The 22,323-nt window shown below is 43.2% G+C and overlaps 1 protein-coding gene across 1 annotated transcript in view; it reads left to right on the top strand.

Moving 5' to 3' along the window:
• The first annotated feature begins 3,060 nt into the window (after positions 1 to 3,060).
• DPP4 (dipeptidyl peptidase 4) overlaps positions 3,061 to 22,323 on the top strand; it is a 66,878-nt gene continuing 47,615 nt past the window's right edge. The window contains exons 1-6 of the mRNA XM_077830381.1: positions 3,061 to 3,082; positions 8,290 to 8,384; positions 8,492 to 8,566; positions 18,676 to 18,728; positions 18,836 to 18,908; positions 21,743 to 21,863. Of these exons, the coding sequence (XP_077686507.1) occupies positions 3,061 to 3,082; positions 8,290 to 8,384; positions 8,492 to 8,566; positions 18,676 to 18,728; positions 18,836 to 18,908; positions 21,743 to 21,863 (439 nt within the window). The remainder of the gene's footprint in view (positions 3,083 to 8,289; positions 8,385 to 8,491; positions 8,567 to 18,675; positions 18,729 to 18,835; positions 18,909 to 21,742; positions 21,864 to 22,323) is intronic.

The raw sequence follows: 22,323 nt of genomic DNA, 5'->3' as shown, positions 1-22,323 counted from the left end.
AATAGTAATATGGCTGTATCATGGCTTTTGAAGGCCAGACCCATGTTACAGTAGATGCAGAGCACCACAATACCGTTAGCCTTGGATGGAGCCGTTTTACCTGTGGAGGAAGAGTAGGGGAGTGTAGCATTCCCTTCACCGCTGACTCAAAATCGGTGGCTAGTATGGAAGGGGACAATGCCTCAGCCAATTTGGGGGCCGCAGGAGTGCCGGAACCTGTGTAGAAGGGGGGGATGGCCACAAGCGCTGGAACTGTGGCCCTTTGCTCTCCTCTTTCCCCTAAGGCCCCCCCCCCGCTCCTCTTCTTTGTGAGGCAGGGGCTGATGTGTGTGGGGGTGTCCCCCTCCTCCACCCTCAGGATTGGTTGGTTCCAGCTGCTGTCTGAACTTAGCATGCCGACACACTCATTCTCCCCCAACACACACATTCCCCAAACACACACTCTGTCTCACCGTCCCCAACACTCCCTGTCACATGCTCTCTCCCCTCCTCTTCCTGACACCTCAGTGGAAAAGCCGCTGGCAATCTAGTGGAATGATGGGATTGAGAAAACCACATCATGTGCTACTGTACCTGCCCCATGAGGCATTGCAGACCCTTCCCAAAGCATCCTGCGGCCAGTTGCACGCTAGGATAGCTACCAACAGTGCACTTCGCTGCTCTCTGTGTCGATGCAAGAGCTGCTAGTGTGGATGCACTTTGCCGACACAAGGAGCATAGTGTGTACATGTAACAGTGGTTTAATTAAATAGTTGCTCTATGTTGGCATAACTTTTGTTGACAAAACTCTGCAGTGTAGACAAGGCCTTAGTAAAATAATTTTCAAAGATATTATTTTGTTAATTGGGAATCATTTAATGTGAGGAAATCATGATCTGCTTGCAGACTGTCCATAAATAGAGAGAGACTAGGGCTGGGATTTTCCCAAAGAACTGAACTTCGGTGGAAGTTGAACACTTAATTCATAAATTCCAAGGGCAAAGGGGCCGTTGTGATCATCTAGTCTTCCCTCCTGTATAACACGTTTCTCTTTGGCGTCATTGAAAATCCCAGGCTAAGTTCATTGAGTAAATTATTTCTTGCAATCTATTAATTTGGCTTTGCGTATAATAATGCATATGCTTATTGTTTGAAGTAGATTAAACTTGAAATGCTTACAGAATCATTAAATATCTTACACTCATCTTCCATATTCCACTTCCACGCTTGTATTAAAAATGACCTACACAGTTTTTTTTATTAAAAGGGTTTGTGCTCTTTTTTTTGTTTCTTTATTTTGTATAACAAAGGGCCAAAGAGGTTCTTGTCCCCTTTAAAATATCTGAAATGGCAAATCTAGCCTTCTCTGCCTTTGCTGGAGGAGGAGGCGGTCTCAGAGTCAATGTTGGGGTGGAAGGGTTAACCTTTAGTTAAAAGGATTTTGAGTCTTTTATCAAAGTCTTTTTCTCCCATGTGTTTTCAGGTTTTTTATTTAAACTGATATTAACAATAAGTTTTAAACAATTGGAATGAAAAAATCACTTCCCTTTCTCAGTTGATGAGGTTTCAACCCTTCTCGGTCTCCAGTCATCCATCAAGCCTTTCAGGAAAAACAGGAGAGATAGACCTGACTTCCAAAGTTTTAGTCCTCCTTTATAAAGCATAAAGAAGCAAGGAAAGGCACAAACCAACTATTGTTTTTCCTTTGTAAGTTACCTTTAAGAGTTTGCAAAAATTAGTTACTAGTTGGTGCTGTGAAACCTATAGAAAATATTGAAAGAAAGGTACTTTACACAAAGGGTGAAATCCTTGCCCAACTGAAGTCCATGGCAAACTTGCTGTTTTCTAAGAATTTACTCTGCTATTCAGTTTTAATATTGCAGCCTGTTTCTGCAATGATTGCCACTGTTAGGGCACTTGGATACTGTGGTGTGAGCACTGTATAAGCTATGTAAATATATCCTGTATTGAAGAGGGTAAATATTAATCAAATTTTCCACTATAAATTGATCAGTAAGAGTTTTATGACTTAATTACTTTTTTTCAAAAGTAGAAATTCTGCATTGGTTGTTTTATTGCTCCTATGTGTTTCATTTGAGCCATTTATTAGAGTTGGGTTTGTTAACCATTTGACAGAAAGTAAATTATACACTCTACAAGGATATATGAACTTTAATAGCATTTGCTATTATAATGTGTGGTTTCATATTGAATACAGAAGCAACTTTACATTAAAGTAATTATCCAGGTTGGACAACTCTGCATCTACTCATGAAGGCTGAGTGGTGAGGTGGTGGTCTAGATCCCATGATCCTAGTCCCACTAAAGCTAATGGAAAAACTCCCATTTACTTCATTGTTGGGGAGACCAGAACAGAATAGTTGGGTCTTAATTCATTAACTTTATCTGTTGTGGTATATACTGTATTTCAAATGCTAAGCTATACAGGAGCTGAAGTACCTCTGGGAACAGCTCAGTGACTGTGAGTCAGAGTTGTTCACTACTAAGCAAGAGGACTGGGGCAGCTCCCCCGCCCCGCCCAGTTTGGCCTACAGGGGTGTGAATGCACTGTGTACTAGCCTGCTGCACTGTAACTCCCCTATGTGGACTCTGCAGGTGTGAATTAAAAGGTACCTTCTTCATGTTACCTTTTAATTCATGCTTGCAGCATCCACACAGGGAAGTTACAATGCAGTATGCTAGTGTATGCTGCAGTTCACACCTACATAGTCTGGACTGCAGGGCCATGTAGACATAGCCTCAGTTCTTGAGGCAGTGGGGACAGGAAGTGCCGTAAACACTAGTGAATGAAAAGGCTGACGTTCATATCATATTTGGGAATATTTTGACTTGGAAAAATTCATAGGCTGGGAAATCCTTGCATGATGTGAAGTAGGAAACACAAGGTGAGTGGATGCTGCACAAAGATACAAATAAGGTTAAGCACTAGTTGTAGTCCTCTGCACTGAGGGTATGTCTCACTGGTGCTGGAGGTATAATTTCATCCAGTTAGGATGCTAAAAATAGCAGTGTAACTAAAAATAGTGGTGTGAGAAGTGGGAGGGTCTAACATCTCCAAACATGATCCTGTCTGAAACCCTAGGTATGTACTTGATATGTATATCCTATCACTTGCACCACTGTGGCTACACTTCTATTTTTCATGTGCTAGCTGTATCAGAGCTACTGTGGGTATGTTTGTTTGAGCCAGAAGTTATACCCCTACCTCCAATGTAGACATACCCTAAGTGGTAACAGCCTCAAGCCTTGTGTGCCTGCTTCATTACCCTCAAGAATATAGGGAATAAAAATAGAGGGCTGAGTGTGGGTGTCTCTCAAGAGACATGGATTTAAGTGGGATCCTTAGCATACAAATGGGGTGCTGAGTTATGTGCTACTATTTTGGCCCTAACTCTTTCTACTCAGCAGGAATACAATGGTAGCTGTATAAACCACATGTTCATAGACTCATAGATATTAAGGTCAGAAGGGACCATTATGATCATGTAGTCTGAGCTCCTGCACAATGCAGGCCACAGAATCTCACCACCCACTTCTGCAATAAACCTCTCACCTATGTCTGAGCTATTGAAATCCTCAAATCATGGTTTAAAGACTTCAAGGTGCAGAGAATCCTCCAGCAAGTGACCTGTGCCCCATGCTACAGAGGAAGGCGAAAAACCCCCAGGGTCTCTTCCAATCTGCCCTGGAGGAAAATTCCTTCCCGACCCCAAATATGGCGATCAGCTGAACCCTGAGCATGTGATCAAGATTCACCAGTCAATACCCAGGAAAGAATTCTCTGTAGTAACTCGGATCCCACCCCATCTAACATCCCATCACAGGCCATTGGGCCTATTTACTATGAATAGTTAAAGATCAATTAATTGCCAAAATCATGTTATCCCATTATACCATCTCCTCCATAAATTTATCAAGTTTAATCTTGAAGCCAGATAGGTTTTTTGCCCCCACTGCTTCCCTTGGAAGGCTGTTCCAGAACTTCACTCCTCTGATGGTTAGAAACCTTTGTCTAATTTCAAGTCTAAACTTCCTGATGGCCAGTTTATATCCATTTGTTCTTGTGTCCACATTGGTACTGAACTTAAATTATTTCTCTCCCTCTTTGGTATTTATCCCTCTGATATATTTATAGAGAGCAATCAAATCTCCCCTCAACCTTCTTTTAGTTAGGCTAAACAAGCCAAGCTCCTTGAGTCTCCTTTCATAAGAGGCTCGTTCACCTGCACATCCACCAATGTGATATATGCCATCATGTGCCAGCAATGCCCCTCTTCCATGTACATTGGTCAAACTGGACAGTCTCTATGTAAAAGAATAAATGGACACAAATCAGATGTCAAGAATTATAACATTCATAAACCAGTCGTAGAACACTTCAATCTCTGGTCACGCAATTACAGACATGAAAGTTGCGATATTACAACAAAAAAAACTTCAAAACCAGACTCCAGCGAGAGACTATTGAATTGGAATTCATTTGCAAATTGGATACAATTAATTTAGGCTTGAATAGAGACTGGGAGTGGCTAAGTCATTATGCAAGGTAACCTATTTCCCCTTGTTTTTTCCTACCCCCCCCCAGACGTTCTTGTTAAACCGTGGATTTGTGCTGGAAATGGCCCATCTTGATTATCATACACATTGTAAGGAGAGTGATCACTTTAGATAAGCTATTACCAGCAGGAGAGTGGGGTGGATGGAGAGAAAACCTTTTGTAGTGGTAAACACCCATTTTTTCATGCTTTGTGTGTATAAAAAGATCTTCTATACTTTCCACAGTATGCATCCGATGAAGCGAGCTGTAGCTCACGAAAGCTTATGCTCAAATTAATCGGTTAGTCTCTAAGGTGCCACAAGTACTCCTTTTCTTTTTGCGAATACAGACTAACACAGCTGTTACTCTGACACCTTTCATAAGACAGGTTTTCCATTCCTCGGATCATCCTTCTCTGTACCTGTTCCAGTTTGAATTCATCCTTCTTAAACGTGGGAGACCAGAACTGCACACAGTATTCCAGATGAGGTCTCACCAATGCCTTGTATAAGGGTACTAACACCTCCTTATCTCTACTGGAAATACCTCGCTTGATGCATCCGAAGACCGCATTAGCTTTTTTCATGGCCATATCACATTGGCGGCTCATAGTCATCCTGTGATCAACCAATACTCAAAGGTCCTCCTCCTCCTCCTCCGTTACTTCTAATTGGTGCTTCCCCTGCTTAGAACTATAATTCTAGTTATTAATCCCTAAATGTATGACTGTACACTTCTCACTATTAAATTTCATCCTATTACTATTACTCCAGTTTACAAGATCATCCAGATCCTCCTGTACGATATCCCGAACCTTCTCTAAATTGGCAATACCTCCCAGCTTTGTATCATCCGCAAACTTTATTAGCACACTCCCACTTTTGGTGCCGAGGTCAGTAATAAAAAGATTAAATAAGATTGGTCCCAAAACTGATCCCTGAGGAACTCCACCGGTAACCTCCCTCCAGTCTGACAGTTCACCTTTCAGTATGACCTGCTGTAGTCTCCCTTTTAACCAATTCCTTATCCACCTTTCAATGTTCATATTGATCCCCATCTTTTTCCAATTTAACTAATAATTTCCCATATGGCACCATATCAAACGCCTTACTGAAATCTAGCTAAATTAGATCCACTGTGTTTCCTTTGTCTAAAAAATCTGTTACTTTCTCAAACAAGGAGATCAGGTTCGTTTGGCATGATCTAACTTTTGTAAAACCATGTTGTATTTTGTCCCATTTACCATTGACTTCAATGTCCTTAACTACTTTCTCCTTCAAAATTTTTTCCAAGACCTTGCATATTACAGATGTCAAACTAACAGGCCTGTGGTTACCCGGATCACTTTTTTTCCCTTTCTTCAAAATAGGAACTATGTCAGCAATTTTCCAGTCATACGGTACAACCCCTGAGTTTACAGATTCATTAAAAATTCTTGCTAATGGGCTTGCAATTTCATGTGCCAAATCCTTTAATATTCTTGGATGAAGATTATCTGGGCCCCCCCAATTTAGTCCCATTAAGCTGTTTGAGTTTCGCTTCTACCTCAGATATGGTAATGCCTCCATATCCTCATTCCCATTTGTCATGCTACCATTATCCCTAAGATCCTCTTTAGCCTTATTTAAGACTGAGGCAAAGTATTTGTTTAAATATTGGACCATGCCCAGATTATCCTTAACCTCCACTCCATCTTCAGAGTTCAGCGGTCCCACTTCTTCTTTCTTTGTTTTCTTCTTATTTATATGGCTATAGAAGCTTTTACTATTGCTTTTAATTCCCTTTGCAAGGTCCAACTCTACTTGACTTTTAGCCTTTCTCACTGTATCCCTGCATGTTCTGACCTCAATAAGGTAGCTTTCCTTGCTGATCCCTCCCATCTTCCACTCCCTGTATGCTTTCTGCTTTTTCTTAATCACCTCTCTGAGATGCTTGCTCATTCAGCTTGGCCTATGACTCCTGTCTATGAATTTTTCCCCCTTTCTTGGGATGAAGGCTTCCGATAGCTTGTGCAGCTTTGACTTGAAGTAATCCCAGGCCTCCTCTGCCTTTAGATCCATAAGTTCTTCAGTCCAATCCACTTCCCTAACTAATTTCCTTAATTTTTGAAAGTCAGCTCTTTTGAAATCAAAAACCCTAGTCGCAGATTTATTTTTGTTTATCCTTCTGTTTAGTTTGAACTGAATTAGCTCATGATCACTTGAGCCAAGGTTGTCACCTACAACCATTTCTTCTATGAGGTCCTCACTACTCACCGAAACCAAATCTAAAATGGCATCCCCTCTAGTCAGTTCAGCAACTGCTTGATGAAGGAATCCATCAGCTATTGCATCTAGCAAAATCTGAGCTCTATTATTATTACTAGCACTTGTCCTCCAGTCTATATCTGGGAAGTTAAAGTCTCCCATGATCACGCAGTTTCCATTAGTATTTACTTCATTTAAAAACATTAAAGAGGGCTCTATCCTTATCCAGAATCCCATTAATCTTGCTTCCTGATCTGTCCATCGTTTTTTACCTTGTGCTTGTGCATCTGTGCTGTGCAGGATCAAGCCCATAAGAGGTGTCTAAAGCAAACAGGTAATATTCGAAGTAAAGAAGACAGCAGTGAATCCCAAGAGTAGGCACAGAGGGGAGGGAAACTAAGGTTGGTTATTTCTCTTTTTAATAAGTATCTTCACCTTTTATAAGATAGGCAGGGCAGAGAAATTAAGGCTATGTCTTCTCTGCCACAGAGGTGGGTGCTTTTACAGGGAGATGACTGTTGTGCATTGTTATCTCACTGTAAAATCCTTGTGGAGACAAGGCACCTGGGGCTTTTACCACAAGGTGGCTTGGCAAGGGCAGCACTCTGGCCCCTGTTGTTGGTTTACTTTACAGTAAAACTACAGTGCCTTGTCTCCACTAGGATTTTACACAAGGATGGTTAATATGTTATTATACCTGTAGCAAAGACCCACCTATTTCTAGCTTTGGCTGGGTAGGTCACAGCAGTATCCACATCTTCCTTTTCTTTCTTCCAGCTGAAGATATCACGTCTGACCCACGTAGACCGTTTACCTTACAGGATTATTTAAATGGTGACATTAGATACAAAACATATAATTTACAATGGATTTCAGGTAACTGGTCTGTGTTGATTGAATGTTATCTCTGCCTACCTCTGATATTTGATGTTTATGTTAAGGGCAGGCTGTACTTACCTAACTGCTCAGAGGTAGCTGCTATGTAGGGGAAAAGTCTGAATGTTTTTTAGGTTGCTTTAGTAGAATGATGCCAATAATACTGAAAGCAGAATGAAAATAATTGAAAACATAGGGCTTGATTGCACCCTTCAGGCATGTCTCTGTGTTGCTGATGATGTGGAGGTACATCTACCCCTGGATGCCAGAAGAGCACATCATCTGCTTCACCCTTCTATGGGGAATAACACACGCCTCCCTGTGCATCCATCCTACTCCGTGGGTCAGTGTGGGGAACCGGAGGAGACAGATCAAGGTTCCTTTTCCCTTTTGGTGTCATGGTTTCCCCAGGGGAGTAAGGTGGGAGCAGACCCTGTGCTCCTCCGAACATAGGGACTGCACTTCTTACTGGCTTTTGTGGCTTGTGCCCCTTCCCACTACATAAAGGCCCAGAGTTTTGAATGAGTTCTGTTTTATATAGTCAGCTTTATAATATTAGATGGAAAATCATAAATGTTAAGAAACATTTTCATTTATTGTTGCCTAATGACATTTCTCTTGTTCCTTTAGGAAATCAATACCTGCACAAAACCGCTGACAACGACATCGTGCTTGTAAATGCTGAGGATCAAACACTCGCAGAAATTCTGAAAAATAGCACATTAGTATGTTTGCTCACCTACTGTACATCTCAGACTTTGGAGAAAGTACTGCTGCATGTTTCTCTATGTAATCAATGTGTGATGTTTTTTCTCTTCCCTTTTGTTGATAGGCCACATATGGAGCGACCACAGCTATTTTATCTCCTGACCAAAAATTTGCTCTTCTTCAATACAACTATGTGAAGGTACTAGCATGCTTTTTCTTTTTTCATGCCTATTGTATTTTATAGAAGCACTAAGAGAAAAAGAGAGAAGGGAAAGGAAAATTTGAATTCATTTTAAACTTTTGGTTGCTGCAGACAGATACGATAGGCAGGGCTGGTAGCACCACCTATTAAAGTTGTCCAACACTTGCCACTGTAAGACCCAGTTTTCAGTTGCTTATAACTTCGCCAAACTTTACAGTTTTAGCTGAAGATTTCCATGCCAAGTGTCTGCTTCAGGCTCAGTTCTGAAAAATTTCAGCCAAAATGGTTCTCCCATTTCTGAGAATAAGATCAGGGAGAAGTCTGTTTTGCCAATGTTAAAAGAAATTCTGATGACCTTTTCTTTCAGAAATGCTAGCACCCCTGTGCTTTGGAGCAAAGATTTGAAATTTGGCATGGGGGTGGCCTTTGTGTCAGGAATGTGCCTTTTTCTGTTGCTGTGAAATTGCACCCAAATTTGGCCAAGTTATAAGCCTTTGAAAAATTGCAGGTTGCACATGCTTAAGAGACCGCTTAGGTTTTAGCGGCTAAAATCTCTGAAGAGTCCATTCTTTCACTCAGAATGTGCGAGCCTCTCGGAGTTCTTCGTGTTGATTAGACTGCACATGCGCCATCCCCACAGAGTGACTGAACATGTCACCTCCAGCCCAAGACATCAGGGGTGAAGCTGGACTTTTCCTGTAATGGCTGCTCTAGGTTGGGCTGGGGCTAGACAGTAGAAATCCGATGACGGAGCCTATCTTGCCATGCTTTCAGTGAACCCCCTTGCTGATATGTCCCTCCATGCTTCAACCACCATTCCAGGGGAGATGTGTCCATGCTGATGACTGGTTCTGCTCAATAACAATCCAAAGCAGTGTGGCCTGACGCATGTTCATTTTCATTATCTGAGTCAGATGCCACCAGCAGAAGGTTGATTTTCTTTTTTGGTGGTTCGGGTTCTGTTGTTTCCTCATTGGAGTGTTGCTCTTTTAAGACTTCTGAAAACATGCTCCACACCTTGTCCCACTCAGGTTTTGGAAGGCACTTCAGATTCTTAAACCTGTGTTGAGTGCTGTTGCTATCTTTAGAAATCTCACATTGGTACCTTCTTTGTGTTTTGTCAAATCTGCAGTGAAAGTGGTCTTAAAATAAACAATATGTGCGGGGTCATCATCCAAGACTGCTATAACAGGAAATATATGGCAGCATGTGGGTAAAACAGAGCAGGGGACATACAATTCTCCCCCAAGGAGTTCAGTCACAAATTTAATTAACACATTATTTTTTTAATGAGCATCATCAGCATAGAAGCATGTCCTCTGGAAGAGTGGCTGAAGCACGAAGGGGCCTATGGATGTTTAGCATATCTGGCAAGTAAATACCTTGCAATGCTGGCTACAAAAGTGCCATGCAAATGCCTGTTCTCACTTTCTGGTGACATCGTGAATAAGAAGCAGGCACCGTTATCTCCTGTAAATGTAAACAAACTTGTTTGTCTTAGTGATTGCCTGAACAAGAAGTAGGACTGAGTGGACATATAGGTTCTGAAGTTTTACATTGTTTTGTTTTTGAGGACAGTTATGCAATAACAAAAAATCTAAATTTGTAAGTTGTGCTTTCACGACAGAGATTGCACTACAGTACTTGTATGAGGTCAATTGAAAAATACAATTTCTTTTACCATTTTTACAGTGCAAATATTTGTAATAAAAAAATAATATACACTTTGATTTTAATTACAACTCAGACTACAATATGTTCGAAAATGTAGAAAAACATCCAAAATATTTAATACATTTCTATTGGTATTCTACTCTTTAACAGTGCGATTAAACCTGTGATTAATTTTTTTAATCATGATTAATTTTTTTGAGTTAATCGCGTGAGTTAACTGTGGTTAATCGACAGCTCTATTATGAAGCACTCAGACACTATAGTGATGATCACCATAGAAAATAACATGAAGAAATTAATACTTCTGAAATGACATGAAGAAATTAATACTTCAGAAGATAACTTGAAGAAATTAATACTTCAGAATAGGGTTTGAAGAGAGTGCCAAAAATAAGGCATGTAGTCACACATTGAACAATGAAGAGAAAACAAAATATCGAATAGCTGCTCATTAAGTGAGCACTGTCCTTACTTTGCACAGAATGTGGAAAAAATAGTGTGTGAACATGCAATTCAAGACTGTATTGTAATGCACACACAAAGGGACAAAATTAAAGTTCTTCTTCGAGAGATGTCCATGTGAGTACTCCACTCCAGATGATGGTGTATCCCTGTGCCTTTGCTCAGAGAGTTTTGCAGCAGTAGGGGTCGTGGTACCTGCCTTGTGCACCGTTGGCGCTTCATTGAGTGCATGTGCAACACGGACTCTGCGGTTCCTTCTCAACCATCCCCGGCCTGAGATGGAGCTCAGCAGTCCTGTTGAAAACCTTCGTGTCTACTAGATAAGTTTAGATAAATTAGTGAGTTTGGATAGTTTAGATACATTAAGTTTCAATTATTAGAGTTACGTCCCCTACCAGGAAAAAAAAATATTTCCCCATCCCTTAGTACAGTTAGTATTAGGTTAGAAAAATGCCTGGTTCACCAGGATTTAAAAGATGCACAACTTGCAGAGAGGCGATGCCTGTGTCAGATGGACACATTGTAACAAACAGAAAGCCAGGGCATGCAGGGATAGAGATTTGAGACTGAAACTCATCTTAATGGAGAACTTAAGTCATTAAGACCAGCCTCCAACCCAGGGATGTATCTCTTTCCGGCATAGGTCACCAGTTTATTCACTGCCGACATTCCCAAAGACCAAAAAATCTGGAAAAAAAACCTAGCCATCCTCTTTGCCTCATAGAGAGCAGACCCATATTGCTCTCATCGGTGCTGGCTGTACCACGGCTCAGCACCTATCACACTCTGGGGACCTCCAGCACTGTCCGCTCGGCGGTTGCTGCTGGAATCCAGCGCTCCAGTGCAGAAACGAAGGGCTCTAAGCTGCTCGTCTCCACCACGACTCCGTCAACAGCGTTAAAGGAGATGACACCAACAACCACCCCTATTTCCAGGCCGCAGCCTCATGCTGCTAGCGCAATGGCTCTGGCATTGACTGCTCTGGCACCGGCTTAGCACACCGCACTCCAGACGCAATTGGCACCTCAGTCTTCGGCACCAAGGCTCTTGGTGCCATGCTACTTTCTTCACCAGAAGGATCTGTTGGTCTCCTCCACCCCAGAGTCCCCTCTCTTAGGCACTGATGGCTCACCGGGGTAAGTGGTACCACAGCAACAGTTATCTCCGATAGCATCACGGTTATCGAGTGATGACGATGAGGAGGTTGAAGGGATATTCTCCCCTCACCATTCCTCCCCAATCAGGACACCTATGGCTACTGGATCACTACGATCACGGTCCACATATGTGTACGACATGCCACCATGGTGCACCCATGGATGGGACTACCCATGCCCTTCCCTGGTCACTGGCCATACTTGAATCCCTTGGGGTCTTCAAGAAGGCACTACAGCTGGGTAGATACCCAGCCCACATAGGGAAGGTACCAGATTCCCCACCTCTACCCTCAGAGACCGTAGTGACCAAGACAAGAGATGAACCTATCGCAGAGTAGGAAGAGGACACGGCTCCTGACATCTCTCCAGCCAACAACAATTCATCCACCTCACTGGACAAGGCTATTGTGCCTGCACCCCCAATCACCGCAGATGACTTTACCCACTTCTGAGATTTATTCAGAAGAGTGGCCAATAAGCTCAAAATTGCTCTGGAGGAAGTGCTGGAAACTGAGCATCAGCTAACGGATATTTTGCAGACATCTTCCTCCTCAAAGATAGCATTGCCAATCAACGGGGCTATCATGGAGCCCACCAAGACGATACGGCAAACTCCAGCCACCATATCTCCAATGTGCAAAAGGGCGGACAGAAAATATTATGTTCCTTCGAAGGGATCAGAATTTTAATTCACACACCTGGCCCCCAACTTGCTGGTAGTGGAAGCGGCCAACCAGAGGAGCAAACAGCACTTTTGGTCTATGCCCTTGATAAAGAAAGTAAGAGGTTGGACCTATTCGGCTGCAAAGTACATTCTTCCTCCAAGCTTCAATTCAAAATGGCAAATTACGTGGCACTACTTGCCAAATATGACGACAGAAACTATGGAAAGTTTATGAACTTTATTAATGAGATTACAGAGGAAGAGAGACAACAATTTAAATTACTGGTCTCCAAAGGACAAAGGATTGCACACATGGCTCTACAGGCCTCACTAGACGTTGCTGACATGGTCGCCAGGTCCACCACTGTAGCTGTGGTCATGTGACGAGCCTTGTGGTTTAACTCCTCAGCATTCCCATGGGAAATACAGAATACAGTCAAAGATCTCCCCTTCTTTTCTCCCAGAGAAAAACTGTTTGCAGCCGAAACCAATGAGGTACTGCACACTATGAAGGACTCGCAGGCAACTCTCCAGTCCCTTGGCATTCATACACCTGCCACAAAAAGGAGACAATATGGTATCAACCATATCAGAGGAATACTCAGCATACACACAGCAACACCAGAGGCCGTATGAACAACTACATAAACAATGACAAATACAGAGACCACAATGATGCTTACCTCCAGAACCAGCGGCGTCTCAACCTCCTTCCTCTAAGCAACACGTTTGAAGGCTTGGTCGAGGGTCTGGAAAACCACTCCCACATTCCAGCGCTTATACAATCCATCCATCTATTTGGACACCGTTTGCTCCCATTCCACCTGGAATGGGCTGCCATTACCATGGACAAATGGGCCGTGAAAGACATACATACAGGCTACACGATTCCTTTCCTGCCTGTACCCCCACCCCAGCCACCACCACTCTCTGTCCCTCATCAGGGACCACTCTCATGAACATTTGCTATGCCAAGAGTTAGATCATCATCTCCAATTAGGGGCAGTGGAAACTGTTCCCATGCAACATAAGGGGAAGGGGCTTTATTCCCACTACTTTTTAACACAAAAGAAAAATGGGGCATGGTGACCTATCCTTGACCTCAGGCAACTGAACAAGTTCATGAGAAAGCAACTGTTCAAGATGGTCACCTTAACAACAATAATACCAGCGCTGGAGCAGGGATACTGGTTTTCAGCCCTAGACCTGCAGGATGTTTATTTTCGTGTTATGATACACCCCACCCACAGGTGTTTTCTGAGATTTACTTTGGACACAGAACACTATCAATGCAAGCTTTTACCTTTCGGCGTCTCAACAGCACCTCATGTTTTCTCAAAGAGCCTCTTGGTAGTAGCGGCGCACCTGAGAAAACAAGAAATAATAATATTCCCTTACCTGGACAACTCTCTCTTGAAGTCACATACCCGATCAGATGCCATTCGCTCTACCCAAACCCCAATAGATTGCTTCCAGAGTCTCAGTTTACAAATTAATGAAAATAACCCAACAATAGAACCAGCTCAACAGTTAGAATTCATCAGTGCTTATCTCGACTCGGTGGCAGCGAAAGTGTCACTTCTACGAGACAGATTCGACACGATAAAGACATTCATATCCACAGTGCGGAACAGCCAACTGGTCACAGCCCACATATGCCTACAACTTTTCGGTCAAATGGCAATGTGCACGTTTGTGGTCAAACATGCTCGCCTGCACATGCGTTGCCTGCAAGGATGGCTAGCAATTGTCTACAGACCAAACAAGCACAGGTTAAACATACGATTAACAATGTCCCCCAAGGTTAAGGACTCACTGACGTGATGGACCTAACCACACAACCAGTGCTTGGGAATCCCATTTACACAAGATTCTCCATCACAGATGATCACAGTGGATACCTCCCTCATAGGGTGGGGAGCACACATGCAACATCGCACAATTCAGGGATTATGGTCCACAGCTGAGACAAGGCTACACATAAACCTGCTAGAACGTCATGCCGTCTGCAATGCCTGTGTCCACTTCCTACCATTCATAAAGAACCAGAACATAAGAGTAATGACCAACAACATTACTTGCATGTTCTGTATAAACAAGCCAAGAGGGAGCCCGATCATACTCACTGTGTACTGAGGCTATGAGACTCTGGAATTCGTGAATCCAAAACAATATCCACATCACAGTTTTCTACCTACCTGGATGCCAGAACACCATGGCAGATGAACTCAACAGACATTTTCCCCAGACCACGAATGGGAGTTAAATGACATGATACTGGAATGTGTATTCTGAAAATGGGGCCACCTGCAAATAGATCTATTTGTGAATGCCTGCAACACCAAGTGTCCGAGATTCTGCTCCAGAGCAGGTCTGGGAAGGCGATCAATGGGGGACGCATTTCTGACCACGTGGAACACAGACCTCTTCTATGCATTCCCGTCAATACCTTTACTTCTACCCAGAGTAATACGGTAGAAGGACAGACAAAGCCAGAGTCATCCTAATAGACCACACATGGCCAAGACAATGTATTTGAAGCTATGATGCACACCATAGGCGTTAGACGAGCACTAGCCTTCTACTCGTACAGAACCAAGTCATTTAGAGTTTCACCAGAACTATTCATATCCATGGCAGAATGGTCTAAGGGTACCGCCATATCCACTCAGAGGCTCTCTGTTATCAATTAAAAGGCACTCAACCTCCAGTGGGGACCAGGATGCACTCTACTAGATCCATATTTGCATCAGTAGCATTTCTAAACAATGTTTCCCTTATAGACATATGCAAAGAACACACCTTGGCCAAACATTATGCAGTCACACAAGGCAGATATTTGGCTGGGCCGAGCTGTATTATCATCACTTATCCTATCAACTCCGAAGCCCCTATCGTGCTAGGAGGGCACTGCTATACAGTCACCCGGAGTGGAGCACCCACAGCGACATCTCTCAAACAAGAAGAAAAGGTTATTCACCTTGCACAGTAACTGAGGCTCTTTGAGATGTGTCCCCCTGTGGGTGCTTCACTACCCACCCTCCTCCCCTCTACTTCGAGTTTAAAACAGACTCTGCGGTAGAGAAGGAACGGAGGAGTCTGGGTCGTGCGTGTGCTAGATGAAGCACCAACGGCGCGTGAGGCAGGCACTGCACTACCCATACGGGCAGTGCTGCAAATCTCTCCGAGCAAAGGGGCATCACCTGGAGTGGAGCACCCACGGGGACACACATCTCGAAGAACCTCAGTTACTGCACCAGGTAAGTAACCTTCTCTTGCACAGGCAGCCCGAGTTCTGACATTTCCTAAATTTTGAGTGCTTAGTTTTGCAACACTAATGATATTTCTTTAATGTAAGGTAGGGTGTGTGTGTGTGTGTGTGTGTGTGTGTGTGTGTGTGTGTAAAATAATGTAAAGGGACAGAGACAGATTTTCAGCAGAAGCTGGACTCAGAAGGTGAGGGAGCCATTCTTTGCCCCCTACCCTGGCGTGGATTAGAACAGCCATTTTGCACCCTCTGATTATGGTTCCTGAAGGAATATATGTCAGTTTGTGATAGATGGAATGCATTTCTCTCCAGTCAGCCTCCTTGCCAACCCCTTCCGCATCACCTAACATGTCCCTACACTAGCTCTATGCCTCTGAGGACTCCCCCACACTGTGGGCTTCCTCTGCAGGAAGCTTATGGGAAGGTTTCACCTGAGCAGCACCAAGGGAACATATTGGGGTGGAGAATCTGTCCCATAATGTGTGTGCTGGCTGACAAAAAAAAAAAAAAAAATGTAAAGACATGCCTGTATTCTGAAGGACTCAGTGAATGGTAAATTACACAGTATGCAAATAGTAGATGATTTTCTCACAGAGCTCTTTCTACGTGGTCTGAATTTCTGAACAATGAATGTCCTTTATAGAGTACAAACTGCAAATCTCTGCAAACAATCATCTGTTCTTACACTTTTATGACTATGACTCAATACTTAATAAACTTTCATGTGGGGAAAAATACTTTAACCAGACATGAACTATCTTGCTAGGGATTTTACTTCTCTGGTATTCTTAAACACATGAAAATCCAGACAATTATTCAATGCAGTTTTCTTTTTACCAGAATCCTGTATTTCTATGCTTCCTTTCCAGTTGTACATTAAAATTTAACTTTTCACTATTTTTTTTCTGCAGTATTAATCGTCATAACATGCCTCATTGCTTAGTAATCACATTAGAAGTACCATGTATTCATGATTTATTGATGTGTGCTGTTTTTGTTTTCTGTTGTCATAAAAGTTAACTTCTGTATACCAGAAGCTAGTCTTTAAATTCTTGTACGATAGGGCCATTGAAAGGTATGCATCATATTAACCCTTACAATGCTGGCATTTCCCAGAGTGGCGATAAAATGAATGTTTAGCTCATATTAGAGTTAGGTCTGAAGCACAAAAACAGGATGCAGTTTTCAAACCACCTTTTCCGCCCAAATTTCAGTGGTCTTTGGTTACATGGTTTTTCTTCGGGACCTATCTCTACTTAGTACTGTATATGTTTTAATAATATCTGCTCAGCATTCGTTTGATTATAGCTCTGTTAGTTTAGTCTGGTAATCTCTGATTCATCCATTGATCTAATCAGCATTTTTATGGTACCTATCACTGTAGAATTTAATCACTTCAAATGAATCACAGAGATACAGTGAAATCAGTCCTGAAGAGATTAGAAAATGCCAGAATTGTAAGGGTTGACATGATGCAAAACTCTCAGTGGTCAGATTGTTAAAGGATTAAAAGATGAGCTTCTGGAATAGAGAAATTAGAGGTTTTTTGGTTATAAAAGTTAACATAAATCAATAAATCATGAGGACATGAACATCTATTATATAATAGCCATGTGGCCAGTAAGCATCAAGACACGCGAGTAGGTAAAGTTAGAAAAAAACTTTTGACTGAATGAGAACTCATAAGGAGTAAATGATTGAATAGTCTGCTGCTATAGAACAATTATTAAACATTATAGAGTGTATTGTAGCATATTGATTTTGTAAATAACTACAGTTTTCTTTTGTTTTACTGGAAAAACAACATAACCATAAAAGTAAAGGAGTACTTGTGGCACCTTAGAGACTAACCAATTTATCTGAGCATAAGCTTTCGTGAGCTACAGCTCACTTCATCGGAAGCTTATGCTCAAATAAATTGGTTAGTCTCTAAGGTGCCACAAGTACTCCTTTTCTTTTTGCGAATACAGACTAACATGGCTGTTACTCTATAACCATAAATGTATTATTTAATAGCAGTGTTGGATGGAGCATAAGAACTGTCATGCTGGATCAGATCTATTGGCCACCTACTTTGATATCCTGCCAGACAGGATCCCTGTGTAGGGTGAGGGAATAAGATGGTACATGGGGATCCCAGATAGGATCCCTTGAGCCCCATATACCATCCTGTTCCCTCACCCTATTCAGACACCCCCACGGGAACTAAATGAAGCTAGATCTCTGCAGACTGCAACTGGCAGAAGTGAGGGATGGGATGGATTTCTATGAAAATCTAGGTGGGAAATATAACAACTTGGAACTGTTACCTCTTCCTCGTTGAACTGCTACACAAGTCATTCCTGGGAGGCAGATGGACCATGAAACAGCTGAATGCTTAGTGAAGTAGCATGGCATTGAAGGACGAGTGCCAGAGAAACAGCAGAGGTACCAGTCAGATAGTGGGAGGGGACTCAGGGAAGCTGCAGGGCTGCTCCAGTCTCTGCATTGAAGACTTGCTTCAGTTTTGCTACAGACCTCTAGTGTTGGAAGCAATCATGCCTTGCCTAAACTGCAGTTCCCTAGATCTCTCTATCTCTGATCTTAATCAATGGTCATCACTTTGGTATCTGGGCAGCTCCCACCAGAGAGGATGGTTTAAGGAAAGCTCAAGATGAAGCTTGCAGAGTTTTCTTTCCACAGCCTCTCCTGCCTTTTCCGTGAGTGAGGACAGTCTGGCCCATTGGTAGTCACCAATGCCTGTTGGTTGTGTTCACCCCTCCCAAATGGGAGTCTGAGGAGGTGTCAGATATTATTGCCAGTAACTCATAACACATTTACAGGACTCCTAAAGTCAGTCATGGTGATCTAGTTACTCAATATAAAAATTATTCTCTTGCAGCTCTGGAGGCATTCTTACACGGCTTCATACCACATCTATGATTTAAATACAAGGTCAGTAGCTATTACAGAAAATTCATATAGTATGAAGCCACTTTGCAATGAAATGACATTCCACTGATTTGTCTTTCTTATACTCTTTTTGTTATGTTTTCCCCTAGTTCCTTAGTAACTGAGAATCTACTGCCTAATAATACCCAGTACATATCCTGGTCACCTGTTGGTCACAAACTGGTTAGTAAATATAAGTGTAATAAAATTTCTGCTGTGCATTTCCAATACCACTGTCACACTATCTGAAGTGGCTCATGACCATGAGAGCCTATCCCAGGGCAGACTGTCAAAAGCAGGGCAGATACTCCAAACTTGTGGTATGTTCTATAATTAGATTTCACCAAGCCAGCAACAAATGTGAACTCCTGAAGTATTACAGGAGTCTGATAATGGAGTCACAGACAGTCCCCGTAGACACGCCAGTCTGTTTTGTCACCCAGGCAAGCTGGACAATGTGATAGATTGTCACACCAAAAATGAAAACATATTCAGGTTACACCCAGTCCTCATACCCCAGTCACTCACCCATGTCAATTTGCATCCTAGATCTCGCACCAAAGACAACACTGGTAGCCAATTCTATTGTACACTAACTAACTAGGAAAAAGAAATGAGAGTGATAGAGAGGATAAGCCAGTTATATATACAGATGAGTTGCAGTCGGGGTGAAAGTAACTTAAAGGACTTACCGGTACTCTGGAGCCCTTAGAAGGGGGCGGGGCCTCAACCGGAAGAGGCGGGGCCTCTACCAGAAGAGGTGGTACCTTTACATCCCCGAGCCCTTTAAACCTTGATTTAAAGGGCCCCGGGCTGGGACTGTGGTAGCAGCAGCTGGGAGCCCTGGGCCTTTTAAATCACCCCAGAGCTACCAGCTGCAGAGGCAGCTGGGAGCCCTGGGGCTCAGGGGTGATTTAAAGGGCCTGGGGCTCCAATTGCCGCTACCGCAGCGGAACCCCAGGCCCTTTAAATAACCATCGGAGCCCCGGGGGCTTCCGGCTGCCACTGCTAACCCTGGGCTCTGGCGGAGCTTTAAAGGGCACGGGGCTCCGCTGTGGTAGCGGCAGCTGGGAGCCCCTGGCCCTTTAAATTACTGCCGGAGTCCCGCTGCCGCTACCCCAGGGCTCCAGCAGCGGGGCTCGGGTGACGACTTAAAGGGCTCCAGAGGGTAGCGGGAGCCCAGGGCCCTTTAAATCGCCACCCGAGCCCCGCTGCTGGAGCCCTGGGGTAGCAGTGGCAGCCGGGGGCTCCGGCGGCAATTTAAAGGGCCAGGGGCTCCCAGGCACTGCTACCGCAGTGGAGCCCCGGGCCCTTTAGATTGCCGCCGCGACTCCTGGGGCTCCAGGAGCAGGGCTCGGGCGGCAATTTAAAGGGTCTGGGGCTCTGGTTGCCGCCACCACCCCAGGTCCATTAAATCTTCCCCAGAGCCTGCGGAGCCCTGGGGTAGTGGCGGCGGGGCTTTGGTGGCTATTTAAAAGGCCAGGGTTGGTAGCTGCGGCAGGAGCCCTGGGCCCTTTAAATCGCCGCACGAGCCCCGCCACTGCTTCCACTGCTTTGCCTGGGGTGCTGCTGGGAGCCCCAGGCCCTTTAAATTGCCACCTGGGGAAGCCGATCCGCCCCAGTACGGCACACAGGCTCTTGCCGGTACACCGAACTGGGGCGTACCGGCTTACTTTCACCTCTGTTTGCAGTCTATAATTTGAAATGGTAGGAGAGATATAGTAATCTACCGGTTTCCCCAAAGTCTCTCAGGGCTATCTATAGTAACTATGGAGATCTCTGTCTTCTCGTTCAGTTATTCTGCCCTGTTGGAATCCAAACAGTTCAGAGGTGAAGAATTTTCCCCTGTGTCCATACTTCTAGCTTCTTCTCACAGAAAGCTAGCTGACAGGGTCACTACCTGTGTGGGTTTTTTCTTTGATGATGGAGAGTGAGGAATTCATTTAGTCTTTGATCTCCAATCATCACACACAAAGACCACTTGCTTTGAAATTAGTATTTTTCTGTTAAAGTTCTTCATTTGCATTCCACAAGGCTTCTTTCTCATTTGAGGGGTTATTTAGTTACAGGGGTATACGCAATGTAAATGTTTGCTATTACATTATAAGAAGATACAGATAAGAGAAAACAAAGCATGCAGCATCCCATTCATTTTTCTGAAGTTTAAACACTAACTACGTTCTAATACATTTAACAATCACTTTGATCTACATAAATACACAAGTGAATTGGCCTGGCTTCCAGTTCCGCTTTTGTAAGTTTTCAGGGAGGCCTGGGGCTTTGGCATGAGTTGGCATCTAGTCTTCTAGCATCACAACCACAGTATGGATATCATCATAGAGGGGTGATGCCCACATTTTAGCACGGATTTGTGATGATGGTGTTTTTCCACTGCTGGAGAAAAAGGTCAAATAGTTCCTTTAAAATTCTTGTTGCTGTTGAAAGCATTGCAATGCCCTCATGATTTTTCTGAGCAATATTTCTGTAAATAGTGGAGGCTTTGGGCCCATCTATACAGTCACATAGAAGACCTTGCTACAAAACAGCAGAAAATAATATCCCACTCCAGCAATATTGCTTGCCAATGAACTGTGTGCTTTCTCAGGGTCAAATTCTCATCCTCTGAGTAAAGCCTGAGTAAATGATCTTTAATTGGAGGTGGGGGCTATACAAGTGTTAGGGGGACAGAATCCTCCCTGACCCCAAATCAAAACACAGAATGTAAAGCCATTGTCCAAAGACTGCAGCTACTGTCCCTGGCCTCTAAGCTGTCATAGCAGCTGTGGTCTATAATGAATTCCTTCCACGGTGTGTTGGTCTGTGGATTCCCTACCCTGTACTGGAGATACTTGCTCCCATGACAAGCTAACCAGCTAAGTAGCCTTTGTGCATTCTTGTTCGCTGTGTCATGGGCCTTCCCATGCGAAGGGAATAGGAAGGAACTCTGTGACTTGTTCTAGCATTGCATTCGAACAGTAACTATTGTAATAACTAAGTTTTTGAGGTTTTATTTACAGGCATATGTTTGGAATAATAACATTTACATAAAAGAATCACCAGGTGTGTCGAGTGTGCAGATCACCACAAATGGAGAAGAAAATAAAATTTTTAATGGAATAGCTGACTGGGTATATGAAGGTAATTACCTACATATTTTACCTTACAAGAAAATGTAGAAACTTATTTGTTAGTCTGTTTAAAATATGTAACAATAAATACATGGAGGAAAGAGAGCATCTTAAATGGTATCACCACCTAGCTTATACTGTATAGAACTTGTCAGCCACAGAAATCAAAATGCTTTAAAAAGGAAAGTGGGTATCATGATATCCGTTTTGCAAATGGGGAAACAGAGGCACAAAGATGTGAAATGACTTGATTAATGTCACATGGCAGGTCAGTGGTATATCTAGGCATAGAACCCTGGTCTTGTGCTTTTGAGGCCAGTGCATTATCCTTTGGACCAGGCTAACATGGAGGCAGTGTTGCCTAGTGGATAGAGCACTGAACTGGGAATAGGGCCTTATGAGTTCTATTCCCAGATCTGCCATTGGACTGCTGGGTGACCTTGGTCAAGTCACTTCCCTACTCTGTGCTT

This window comes from Eretmochelys imbricata, chromosome 11 (genome assembly GCF_965152235.1).
Source record: "Eretmochelys imbricata isolate rEreImb1 chromosome 11, rEreImb1.hap1, whole genome shotgun sequence".
In the NCBI taxonomy this organism is placed as follows: Eukaryota; Metazoa; Chordata; order Testudines; family Cheloniidae; genus Eretmochelys; species Eretmochelys imbricata.
The sequence above is the reverse complement of the archived record's forward strand: the minus strand, read 5'-3'. Positions and strand labels throughout refer to the sequence as shown.